The 13601-nt window shown below is 41.7% G+C and overlaps 1 protein-coding gene across 1 annotated transcript in view; it reads left to right on the top strand.

Moving 5' to 3' along the window:
* The first annotated feature begins 878 nt into the window (after window positions 1-878).
* CWF19L2 (CWF19 like cell cycle control factor 2) overlaps window positions 879-13601 on the top strand; it is a 73796-nt gene continuing 61073 nt past the window's right edge. The window contains exons 1-3 of the mRNA XM_081860201.1: window positions 879-1063; window positions 9801-9911; window positions 11394-11510. Coding sequence (XP_081716327.1) covers window positions 980-1063; window positions 9801-9911; window positions 11394-11510 — 312 coding nt within the window. The 5' untranslated portion in view covers window positions 879-979. The remainder of the gene's footprint in view (window positions 1064-9800; window positions 9912-11393; window positions 11511-13601) is intronic.

Raw genomic sequence — 13601 nt, 5'->3', positions numbered from 1 at the left:
CGTGTCTAAGGGTGTTTGAAGAGAAGACAAGCATCACAAGAAAATGTCAAGGGGGAAATCTAGCTTCAATATCTTGAAAGTTAACCTTTAAGGACACACACTGTAGAAACTGCTACCCTTTCAGGGGTTACTCAAGGGCACACAGTACCAACACCTCTTTGTTGTTGTTAAAAAGTTTGGCACTTACTGCAACAACTTCATGGTGAGTACCGGCACCTATTTTTCTAGAAAAACTTTCAAAATATTTAAGCTAAATTCCACACCCCCCCCCCCGTTGACATTTTCTTGTGATGCTTGTCTTCTCTTCGAACATCCTTATGTTAATAACAGCCCTGCAAGTTAGGTGAAGAAGGAGTAACAGGTCCAATATCCCCTAGTGAGCTTCATGGTTGAAGTGGGGGTTTGAATCTACATCGCTTCAGTCTTGGTCCAACATTAGGTGGGATGTTTTCAATGCATTTCACTTCTCCTTGGCCTCAACGTATTTATGTGCGGTTTTTTTTTTTGTTTTGTTTGGTTGCAAGACGCTTTGGGTTTTGCCTTGCGCAAGAAAAAAAAGCGACTAACAAATGTAACAAATAGTAATGAATAAATAATGCCGCTGAGATTATCTCCCTCTCTTTCTTTTTAAAGAGAAAGGAAAATAGTAACTCCCTAATGAAGCCTTGGGCTGTTTCTTTCATTTGACCAAGGCTGGCGGCGCCTCTGCATCCAGCTGCAGGGCGTCACCAGTTCGAACGCTGCCCTTGAGGCAAACAGGAAAAGGGACTCCATGGCAACGCCTAGGAACACTGAGCACGCGCGAGGAGGCGGAGGCGGAGACCATTGACGTAACCTTTCGCTCCTCCCTCCGACCCTCGCTTTTTTTTTTACGACGCTTCTTTACATGGTTGCGCACGCGTACTAGCGCGGGGGGCGGGGCCCGGAAAGAGGGGCCGGTTTGCTTTACGGCGGCGCTCGGCGTTTTCCCTTAACAAGCATGGCGTCCGGGTTTGAAAGCGAGAGGACTCTGGCGGCGCGCAAGGAAGAGAGGCGCCGCCACCGCGAGGCGCTGCTACAGCAGGTGACGGACCGGCTCGGCTTGTCACCCCTTTGCTGGGCCCTGTTCTCACCCCACTTCCGAAGGAACCCTCCTCCTCCTCCTCCTCCTCTCTTTCTCACTTCCCTCCGCCCCCATTCAAGCGTCGACGGGACGTTTTTCACCCCTTTTTTGTCTTTATTGTGTAAATAACATGAGGTTCTCGCTCCCCCACCCCCCCTTCTGCCCTTGTTTTGAATCCTCCCCCCCCCCCCCGGTAATAGGGCCATTTCCCTGTTTCGGAACAGCAGCTCTCTGCAACGGCAAGACATGTTTAAATTCCTCTGTAATTACAGGAAGTATCCCCGAGAACTCTGGGAAATGTAGTTCTCGGAGTGGGGCTAAGGACCCCTTTGTGGTAGTTCTGAGTACCCTTCCCAAACCGCAGGAGTTTTGGGTGAGGAGGTGGGAGAGGAGCAATTGCAGTTAAAACTAGTGCGGGTTTGGTCTTTTGTGGGCTGCCCTCTTATATTTAGGACATCTTCATGAGGATGTTTGTCTCCATCTATGAATCCTTAGGTCTTACATTTTTTAAAGTTGAATTCAGGAAGCACCCTTCATCCAAAGATCACAAGGCCAGGTTATATGTTTATCGCCTGCGCATTTATCGGCTGAACTTCTGTCGTTTCTGTGTATGCATTTCCACCTAGGGTTCAACTGGTCCTAAGTGTTGCTTTGTACACCACACAGCTTTCCTACACAAAAGTTACGTGTGTGAAAGAAATTGTTTGTAAATCCCCCCCCCTTCATAATTTTGTCCAATGTGGTGAATGCACGTGCACCAAATAGATGAATTGTGTGTTAAGGATTGTTAGGAAAGGGATTAAAAACAAACTCACCGATGTCATAATGCCACCATGCACATCTGTGTTGTGACTGAACTTGAAGTGCTGTGTACAGTACTAGTTTCCACACCTCAGAATGGATGCTGGAGGGCTGGAAAATGTTCAGAAAAGCACAAGCAATATAAGGATAGCTTTGGTTGATTGTTGGTTGGTTCTGTGGGATTTATCCTTTGGGGGAGATATTCAGTAGAGATTGATCTTGTCATACATTCTGTTTCACATCTATATGAAGCTGTTGAGAGCTGTCATCAGCGAATTTGAGGGTGATGACACCCAACTTTGTTATAATTATTTATATTTATTACTTGCTTTACTCATAAAAGTGACACAAATTGACTTACAGCATAGTATTACTGGTAGAACCATTTAAAAGAAGCAAGCCAATGAAAAAGCTTTTAAAAAAAAATCTATTCCAATAAGAGAGAATTCTTATGGAACCTGCCCCATTAAAAGAGGTCACAAGTTCCCGAAACCCTTCAAATAAGGGTGAAAAGCCCAGGTAAAAAGAAAAGGTTTGCCAGTTGCCTAAAAATTAATCAAGATGGTGCTAGGTGAGGCTCCCTGGGTGGAGCATTTCATAAGTGGGGAGCTGCCACTGAAAAGGCCCATTCTTGTGTTGCCAGCTTCTGAGCTCTCGTTGATGGGGTACATGGTGAGGGGCCTCAGATGACAGTTGCAGATGATCTCTCTGGGGCACAAGCCTGGGCTGCCCAGCTGACAAGTCTCCACCCTTTTGGCCTTGGTGATGTGGTGCAAAGGAAAGCAGAGCAATACATTTGGCTCTAGCTTGACTGCAGGAATTGATGGAAGGAGGCATACAAGGCACCATCCAACCATCTTAGGGACTCCACTTGGGAACTGTGTAGGGTTTACTCCTTAGCTTTTTCTTCTGAAGATGTCCTGAAAGGCAGCAGCTACAGATTTTTCCTCAGGGTTTGCTCCCGAAGCCTTTCTCATGAATCGAGTATAGTCGCAAAGCAGTGGAGTGTATAGGATTACAGTGGTAGAAAAGGCACTCCCAAGTTGAGTTCTCCTTTGCTTCCACAACATATTGGATTATTTACTCCATGTTGTGATAGCTCATGTTTGCCCCATTCCTGCTAGTGGCAGCCCATGGTGTGAAGGGAAACAGAATATCATGATTTGGGATAAGTGATGCTACATGTTAGTGGGAAAACACGATGCAAGGATGTTGTCTTCAGAAAAGGTCCCCTGACTGCTGTAACCCATAGTTGTGCTCTTAAAAGCAGGAGTTTTCTTGGTTTCTTTTTTCTTGTTTAAATGATGGCAGTATGCAAAACACATGATCCAAGCAGCTTTGAACAAATGGCCTGATAAATGCAAGGTGGCATGGGGCTGAATACTGAGGAAGTTTGCTAGGGATGTTGGAACATGGCAGATTAAAAAATCTTTTAGTGCAGATTGCCTTTCTACGTTGGGGAAAGGCTATTTAGAACAGAGTTTCTACCCTGGAGAAGTTCAGAATGTGTGAAAGAAAAAGTGACAATGCTTGGTCGTGTTTAGCTCATTGGTTTGGATTGGGGCATCAAAATAGAGACTGGTTTAGTAGAATTGCAGTTACCAGAGTATTTTTGAAAACAGTTGTGATGCCTGAGGGGATGTCATCATGGGTGCATCAGCTGGTGCTGTCAGACACTTTCAGCACCTGTACTAGTATTTCTGAAGGTATCTGATTACTGTGGAAACAAATGCAATGACCAGGTTTCATTTTGAATTGACATTTCATACAAAAATAAAAAATAGCTGTGTAGGATCTGCTTTAGCCTGTTAGATAGGAAATCGTGAGATTGATCTAGTACTTGTGTGTAGTTTCTTGGAGGTAATCTCCATAGAGCTCAGTCAACCTGACTCTCATGTATTGTGCATAATATTGTAGAATTCAACAAATAATTAAATTATTAGTAGTAAAGATAAAAGTAACAAAATAGACTTAAAGCACCTGGGGTTTATGTTATGTACTAAAGTTCTCACCCTGGGCCAGCAGGGGGATACTGTAGATAGTTATGCAAATGAAGGATCAAAAGTAACGTTCAGTGATTGGATAGTTTTAGAAAGTTGCTACAGTAACTTACTGGAGCTCTATATAAGCAGGCTGACTGAGCCCTTCAGTTCAGTTCTGTTCTGGCCTCTGAATAAACAAGAGCTGTTGAAGAATCGCTATGTTGTCTGATAGGTTCACCCACAACAGTTTATTTCTTAGAACTGAATTCCAATCATCCAGTAATTAAAAGCTTCCTGTTTGACAGTCCAAGTCACTATGTTTTCTCCTTCTGCCTATCCTTTGTAGATTTGCTTATGAATTCAATATGTGATCCGTGTTTGAGAAGATGTGATGTATTTGCACTTAATTTTTATTTATATTGTAATTGAACTATGGTGTGAGCAGGCAATAGCTTAGATCTCAAGATCTATTAGTTACTTGTGGCTGAGAGGGATTTAGCTTCTGTTTTGGCTTAAGCATTTCCCCCCACCTGCCATGGCCTTACAGGATATACCATTTTTAAAAGTGAGAGGAGTTTTAAAAGCAGTTTGTTTGATATGGTGTGGCATCACAATAACCCTTTTAATCATTGTTTTTAAATGCTACTGGTCCTCTATCTGTTGCAGCAGATAGAAATTGTAGTGTATTTTACTGTTCCTTCAAGTGCATTAGAAATTCTTTTTCTATCCTGCTTGTGAAAAATGTGAGGTTTAGCAGTGCTTCTGAGAACATTGAAGAGGGCCTCCTGGAAACTATGTCAACTCTCTCAGGAATATAGCTATAATTTTATGAAAAATGCCTCTCACTCCATAGAGATATTGGAGCTTTTGTGCAGGATTTAATAGACCATAATATTCCTCTGCCAAATGGTGGTAAAATGGTGATTTTCACTGAAATTTCATAGAGAAGGGGTTTTGAAAGCATTTTAAAAAGTATCCTTTTGTCTCCATCTTTGTTACATTCGTTCTGTTTACGCAAGAATTTTCTAGAGTGGCTTCTATATTCATTTGCAAAGGTGAACATACTCAAATAGTTAACATTTTGTCCTCCAAATAATGGAATATAATGGTGTCCAGTTTTCTGGGGTTTTTTGCTTTTAAAATGTACTAGTTTTTCCACCTGCCTGCGCAGTGGGGTTTCTAGAGACTATTCTTCCAGCAGGAGAGGAGGACAGTGATTTATGGGCTTTGCCACTGCCTGCAAGGCAGGGAGGGGGAAAAGAATGGTCAGAGCCATCAGAGATGGAGATGAGCACACAGGACATGTCGGAGGAAGAGGCTGTTCAGGTGAGTGACAGGCTAGTCAAATCCCTGCCATCCCTCACCTCTCTGTCTCCTAGAGCCAAGAGGGGCCTGAAGAGGGAAGAGCAGCGAGGGCTTCCATTTAGGAGAAGTCTCAGGTTGCTTGCATGCATCCCGCCAGATGAGAGTGCAGAAGTTGGAGGGGAGTGTGGTGTGGTCCCATTGTTGCAGCAACTGCTCTGCAGTTACCACTCACTATACCGAGAAAACATCTAATCCCCAACCCACCAATTATTACAAAGCAAACTTTTGGTGTACAAAAACGCATAGGGTGGAATACAACATTGCACTCTTCTCATTGTTTTATCTGCGCAAGCACTGCAGCTTGCCAGATGGAATGAGTCCTCTCTCTCCCTGCTTACGTGCTATTTCTAGGGTTTCTCCAAGCCCCCACAAGCCAATTTTGGCGTGTGAGGGGAGGAAAGCCCCATTGCGCAAGTGGAAGTCCTTGCACAGAGCTTCCACTGATGTGGCTGGTTAGGTAAATCTCACTCATGGCAGCAATTAAGCATAATTCATAGGCAGCCTATTTATCCACTTCCACCTAGGGCAATTTAGTATTAAACAAGTGTTAGCAATTTCACTCCTCCGATGCTGCAGATGAGATGGTTGTAAATCACATGCCTGTATGGGACAAGTGTGGGAAACAGAAGACAGTCTTATGTCTTCCTCTGTAATGTACTTTCACTTTTATTTGTTCTGTTTGTTCTCTTGGAGCTGGAGAGAATGGACGCCATTATGCTTTTGTCTGTACATAATGTGTAAATAAATAGTAAATTAGCTCTACGATGTCTCACTCTTCTTGCTGAGGAAGTGCCAGAAGCTTAGTGTGCATATATCATTCTGATGTATGTCGCTAGAAGCGCACTGGAAGAGAAGGGAGATGCCATTTCCAGAGCTGCGCGTACCGGAGGATGCTCAGAGTTTGCATCCTCTGGCATGCGCAGGCACCCCCAGGGCATTTTCCAACAACAAGCAGCAACATAACCACTCTCTTTCCATCTCTCACCCAGATAGGACTGCACAGAAAGCCCACAATTTACACACATTTAACTTGTGTACATTCAGCTTTACATGCGTGGTAAAAGATAAAATTAAAAAGGGGGTGGAAAATGGGATGTTCTGAGGAAAATGGCTTTGCCAGTCCCACCCATCATTGAACCCAGTGTTTTTTGACTATACATGATTTTGACTTTAGGCACAATCCTTGGAATGTAACCCCTATGTAAATTGCTGGCTTCCTGTGATCTATACATGTTCAGTTTCTCATGGAGTGGCATTCAGCATTATTGAAACACATTTTTTAAAAAGCTAGTAGTTGATCTTTTATCAGCATACGTGACTGGATAGGTACTGAAATATACACTTTCGTAGCCAAAGCACGAAATATGGTTAGTTTATGCCAAAGGATACATAGTCGATCATGGTTCTTGCAATGTGAGGTTGTATTGTCATGAACTTTGAAGATTATGTTGTGAAAATAGTGAGTCAGGAGCTGGAATTCATTGACACATTCCAAACATGACCTTCTGTTATCTTAGTATGTCCTCTCAGAAAGTGTTTAAGAATCTCTAGAGGCCATTCCACTTATGCAACAGCAAACCTAGCTACTAGAAGTTCCTGTTGATACATTTGTGCATTTGTGTGCGCACATCTGTTAGGTGCATTTAAAGCTTTAGACTTCCTATTGTGCCTGGAACAATAGAAGTTAAATGCAGCCAGGCTCATGACATGAGGCAAAATTACTGGAAGGTATAAATTAATCTGTAAGGGCAAAAGGAAAATTGGCAGGTATTTCTGCGGTATTGGACAGCACTAATGAGCTCTGGCTTAGAATGAAAAGCTTGCACCGGGTGAGAGTTGAAAAATGTGAAGTAATTAGGCTTGGCTTTTGTACCACAGGAAAGAAACCAGCAACTAGCAGGGGGATTTAATTATAAAATACAGAAGGGAAGAAAGAGATTGATGTCAGTAAGCTATGTGTGATTGTATTGGGCTAATGGAACAAGAGGTCACTGCCTGATTTTTTGTTTCTGCTTTAGTCTGGACGAAAAAAGTTTTCAAGGGGCTAGTTTAAATGAAAGTGTAACAGACCTGGATGTGGGAATGATGGAATACTGTAATTTAGGAATGAAACATGTGTAATGCTGCCATAAAAGGTAAAGGGACCCCTGACCATTAGGTCCAGTCGTGACCGACTCTGTGGTTGCGGCGCTCATCTCGCTTTACTGGCCGGTCATGTGGCCAGCAGGACTAAGCCACTTCTGGCGAACCAGAGCAGCGCACGGAAACACCGTTTACCTTCCCGCCGGAGCAATACCTATTTATCTACACTTTGACGTGGTTTTGAACTGCTAGGTGGGCAGGAGCTGGGACCAAGCAACGGCAGCTCACCCCATCACGGGGATTCGAACTGCCGACCTTCTGATCGGCAAGCCCTAGGCTCTGTGGTTTAACCCACAATGCAGCCATAGTGGCCTCCAAATGTTGTTGGACTACAGCTGTCATCCTCCTTGACCATTGACCTTCTCGACTGGGCTGATGGGAGTAGGAGCCTAATATCATCTAGAGGGCACTAGGTAGACAACATCAACACCCATCAACTACACCCACACTCACTTACGGACTCACTGTTAAGACCGTGTTCATGGAAGACAATCTTACTTGGCTATGAGTGATCGCCAAAGAAGAATAAAGAAGAGTAGGTAGAGAAAGCGCTGTAGTACACAGTTCGGCGATTAACACCTGAACTATGTTTTTGGCCTGGCATTAATTTCAATGAAATATCCCTGAGTGACCAAGCTTGTAATTGGACATCAAAGAGTAGTTCCCACATATCCTCCCCCCCCTCCCAATCCCGGTTACTTCTAGTAATATAAACCACTTGGTCACACCATTGCTTTTTCCAGCTAATTTAATGAGGCAGGGAGATTTGTAGTACAGTGATGTCGCATCACATACTTTGCATTACTGGATATCTTTTGTGGGGTGGGGAGAGGAGACCGCAGCATAGGGCTGTTTGTTGGAGGAGGAGCTATACATCACCAGTATCTTCTGGTCTGGCCTGAAACCTGGTGACCAAATCTTTGCTAGCAAATCCTCCTGAATCCTAAGGGGGTGTGTATTTTTGACGGGCACAGAGTTACTTGAGGTACAATATTAGATGGTGGCTTCAAGGATGGCACCTGATTTGATGACCGATCAGGATGCCTGATGTGATTTCCTTGTTGCCATTGTCTCACCACTGCCTTTCCTTACCCTTCTTCAGGAAGTCAGCCTGAAGACGTGGCAGGGCATGCGTCCATCCTCCTTGAGCGTGTCTGCTTCTAACCTTTCTGCTTTGGGTGGGAAAGTATGGGGAGCGCTTCTAAATGCATCCTACTGCTCATACCTAGAAGTCCCCTTCCAGCTTTTGTGCTAAACATGTGAAGGTTGGGTGTGTTGGGGGTAGCATACACTGAGATGTTGTAGGTTTAGCCTGCCCTGAGCCCCCAACACACGCCTAGCCCATGTGCGTTCAGACTGAATCTCTAAAGAGGGCACTTGTATTGCGGCATGTATAACCCCTGTTATCCATTTGGTAAAGGTTTTGTAGATAGCAATAGTGCTGATTTACATTGCTGTACTAGTTAGAAAGACCTAGATCAGCCTACAGCCCTAGTGCAGCACTGCAAGTTGTAATGTTGCACTGGTACAGTGGTACCTCGGTTTACACCTCGGGTTACAAACACTTTGGGTTACAGACTCCGCTAACCTGGAAGTAGTACCTTGGGTTAAGAACTTTGTCACAGGATGAGAACAGAAATCGTGCGGTGGCGGCACAGCGGCAGCGGGAGGCCCCATTAGCTAAAGTGGTACTTCAGGTTAAGAATGGTTTCAAGTTAAGAACGGACCTCCGGAACGAATTAAGTTCGTAAACAGAGGTACCACTGTACCTATAGTTACCCAGAGGTATTATAGCGGTGTCTGTACTCTATTGTAGGCATTTATTTTTCAGTGCAGTAGCTCACAGGACCAGATAGCGAACTTTTGTGAAAGCTTTTGTAAAATGAGTGAGGAGGTAACGTGGTGGAAGTTAGTGCCATTTTATCATTCCTTGGTTGAGTGAGTGAAGTGATGACCCAATAAATCATTGTGCTTTGGCTGATAAAACTACCAGGTGTTCAGCTTGTTCCGCTGCATCCACTCTCTAACACTTTGCTTATGTTGCAAAAAAAGAAAATGGGGAAATTTATACATATTTTGCACTTATGCTCAAACTCTGCTTTTAATATGGGCCCTGAATCCTTAAAGTGTTGCAGGATGACTTAATTATGTTTTTGTTATAATAGACTAGATTGGGAATTCAGTTTTTGCTTGTGTGGTCAGATATAACGTTACTTTTCAGATCTTAGTCCAGCTTTCAGTGAAGAAGCAATGATTGTAATTCTTCTATTTTTAAAAAGCCGTTATCGCTATTCTAATGCACCAGTGGTCTGACAGATTAAAGTAACAAAAGTTGCATACTTGCCCAGAATTAGAGTACTGTATTTCACCAAAGTGAAGTTGATTTTTCTCCTTTTCTCTTAATTAAGGCAAAAGTAGATTATGAAAAAGAAGAGCGACGCAAAGAACTGAAGCGACTGCGAGGGGAGGATACATGGATGCTGTCTGATGTGAATGAACGTTTAGAAGAATTGGGAAAGGTGATGTTTGTCACACCAACTAATAAATACTTGTGATTAATGTGTAATGACTATGCTAAAGCAGCATCATATAAAATGATGCTGTTTTTGGCATTGCGGTTGTATTCATTTGTTCTGTAAAAAGGCTTTCACTTGTTCCTGTTGCAAGGGTATGCGGATAGGTAACAATAGTTTAAAGGCAAATATCAAACGTGCTTAACTGTCTGTTTCCTGATAGGTAACCAACTAAAACTAAAATATACCACCTGCTGAAATTCTCAATGACTTCAGGATGAAAAAGAAAGTTTCATTAGATTTCAAATTAAAACATCAGCAGTATAATAATAGTAAAAACAGTGGATTAAAAAGTTCTTGGCTAATTCCAAAACAAGCGTCACTTACATAAGAGGCTCTCTATTCACTATTGTCTATTATATCTCTGAAGCCAGAGGCTTCTGGGAAAGACCCTCTGAAGAAGATATTAAGGACCATGTGATTCATATAGGAGAAGATGGAGGCTTCTTTAAACAGTAGATTAATATTTTAAACAAATCTTCTGCAAGATCCTTTTCTGTGATGGCCCCATCTTTGGGTATTTCCATTTACAGGATGTATGTAACTGTTTTTAACTGTTTTTAAATGGGTTGCTTGTATATACCTGCATGAGCTTTAACACTGACACCTGAACCTCTGAGATCTCCTGGATTGAAGTTTCCCACTTCATCGGAACATGTGTATAATTTCTCACAGAAGGCAGCTGTGGACCTTCTTATAGCTTCTCGTTTAACTTTTCAAAACTGTGTTAATCTCTGCTAATCTAATCTGGGATACGATTCAGGAAATCTCATCATAACAATTTGAAGCTTCTGGAAAAATGGTTGCACAGCACTGGCTACAGCTTATATCAACATACAGTGGTACCTTGGTTCTCAAACTTACTCTGTTCCGGAAGTCTGTTCCAAAACCAAAGCGTTCCAAAACTCAAGGTGTGCTTTCCCATAGAAAGTAATGCAAAATGGATTAATCCATTCCAGACTTTTAAGAACAACCCCTAAAACAGCAATTTAACATGAATTTTGCTATCTAATGAGACCATTTATCCATAAAATGAAAGCAATAAAGAATGTACTGCAGTCACACAGTAAGTCAATCATTATCTGAACTGGGTTCCACACAGTCACAAAAACAAAAAGAGCCGCAAAAACAAAAACACAAAATAAATAGCAATAACAAACAGATATCAGTGTAACACTCAAAACGGAAGTGTGTAACTCAAAATGGAGCACATCTGGCTTCTGAAAAAAGCTCGCAAACCGGAACACTTACTTCCAGGTTTGCAGCGTTCGGGTTCCAAGTTATTTGAGTACCAAGGCATTTGAGAACCAAGGTACCACTGTGTATGTTTATTTCACGTGTAGATTCATATTGCTATTTCATAAAATAAGGTGTGCCTTATTACTTCAAGTCTTGTAGCCTGATGTGTTGATATCGGTGTTTCTTTAGGAACATTCTGTTACCAAAAAGAAGAAAAAGGAGAAGCGTTCAAAAAAACATAAAAAAGAAAAGAAGAGCAAGAAGCATAAAGTTGAAAAAAACAATGATTCATCGGATAGCACCTCTGTAAGTTTTAATAATCGGAGTCACCAGTAGGTCGAAAACTATTGCCACCAATATTTGACATTGTCGCTCATATATTTTTTATGTACTTCTAAAGGACAAATACGTTGTATGTTTAAAGTACTATTGCCAGTACAATACAACATAAATCCCTTTTAAAACAAAGAGTGTGGATTCAGTCTCCACTGTAACTGGATAGCATCTGAATTAAGGCAAGTGCCAGTACTGGTAGCATTTTGTTGTTTTTTTTTTATAAATATTTATTAAGGTTTTTAAATATAAATGCACACATAATAAACGATCTTACTTCTATCACAACAATTTCATCACTTCTTTGGACTCCCTCACGTCTCCCGCTCCCATTTACATCGTTAAAAATTTTTTCCAAACAAATTATCAACTTGTTTACAATCTCATGTCCACTCATTCAAATATAATCTAGCACTTCTTCCAAAAAATTTTATATTTTCTTTAGTCTCACTTATCATCAAATTTAAATCTAGTTTAGTGGTGGCCAGTTTTTTATAATCTAGCATCCTTCTTAACATTCAACCAAATTACAATGTTTTTGTAGATACATCTTGAATTTCTCCCAGTCTTCCTCCATCTTCTCTTCTCCCAGGTCTCGGATTCTGCCGGTCATCTCGGCCAGTTGCATATAGTCCATCAGCTGCATCTGCCACTCTTCCAGTGTGGGTAGATCTTGAGTTTTCCAGTTTTTTGCGATGAGAATCCTTGCTGCCGTTGTTGCATACATAAAAAATGTTCGATCCTTCTTTAACACCTTCTGGCCGACAATACCCAGAAGGAAGGCCTCTGGTTTCTTTGTGAAGGTATACTTAAATACCTTTTTCAGCTCATTATATATCATTTCCCAGAAGACCTTCACCTTAGGGCATGTCCACCAGAGGTGAAAGAATGTTCCTTCATTTTCTTTACATTTCCAACATTTATTATCAGACGAATGGTATATTTTGGCAAGTTTAACTGGGGTCATGTACCATCTATATATCATTTTCATAACATTTTCCTTCAGAGCATTACATGCGGTGAAGTTCAGCCCAGTGGTCCACAACCTTTCCCAGTCCTCAAACATAATGTTATGCCCAATGTCCTGTGCCCATTTTATCATAGCCGATTTAACCATTTCGTCTTGTGTATTCCATTTTAGCAGCAAGTTATACATTCTAGATAGTACCTTGGTCTTTGGTTCTAACAATTCTGTTTCTAACTTCGATTTCTCCACCTGGAACCCTAACTTTTTGTCATTTTTAAAAACTTCTTTAATCTGAGCATAATGTAACCAGTCTCGCACCTTATCCTTCATTTTCTCCAAACTCTGCAATTTCCAATTGTCTCCATCTTTTTCTAATATTTCCCAATATTTTGGCCATTTGGCCTCCATATTGGGTCTTTTTCGGGCCTTAGCCTCCAGAGGTGAAAGCCACCTTGGAGTTTTATTTTCCAATAAGTCTTTATATTTTGTCCAGACATTAAACACTGCTTTCCTAACAATATGGTTCTTAAAGGCCTTATTGATCTTAACTTTGTCATACCATAAGTATGCATGCCAACCAAAAGCATTGTTAAAACCTTCCAGGTCCAGTACGTCAGTGTCTTCGAGAAGTAGCCAGTCTTTTAGCCAGCAGAAAGCTGCGGCTTCATAGTACAACTTTAAGTCTGGCAGGGCAAAGCCCCCTCTTTCTTTCGCATCTGTTAATATCTTAAACTTAATTCTGGGCTTTTTGCCCTGCCAGACAAATTTAGATATATCTTTCTGCCACTTCCGGAAGCACTCCGTTTTGTCCACAATCTGTAATGTTTGAAACAAAAACAACATTTTTGGCAATACATTCATCTTAATAGCAGCAATTCGGCCTAACAAAGAAAGCTTCAATTTTGTCCAACTATCCAAGTCTCTCTTAATTTCAGACCAACATTTTTCATAGTTATCCTTGAATAGACTCAGGTTTTTTGCTGTTATGTTTACCCCTAGGTACTTTACCTTTTTAACCATAGTTAATTCTGTTTCTCTCTGAAACCGTTCTGACTCTATGTCTGTCAAATTTTTTCCCAGCACCTTGGTTTTCTGTT

The sequence above is a fragment of the Podarcis erhardii genome (genome assembly GCF_964252035.2).
Source record: "Podarcis erhardii genome assembly, chromosome: 4".
NCBI lineage: Eukaryota > Metazoa > Chordata > Lepidosauria > Squamata > Lacertidae > Podarcis > Podarcis erhardii.
The sequence above is the reverse complement of the archived record's forward strand: the minus strand, read 5'-3'. Positions and strand labels throughout refer to the sequence as shown.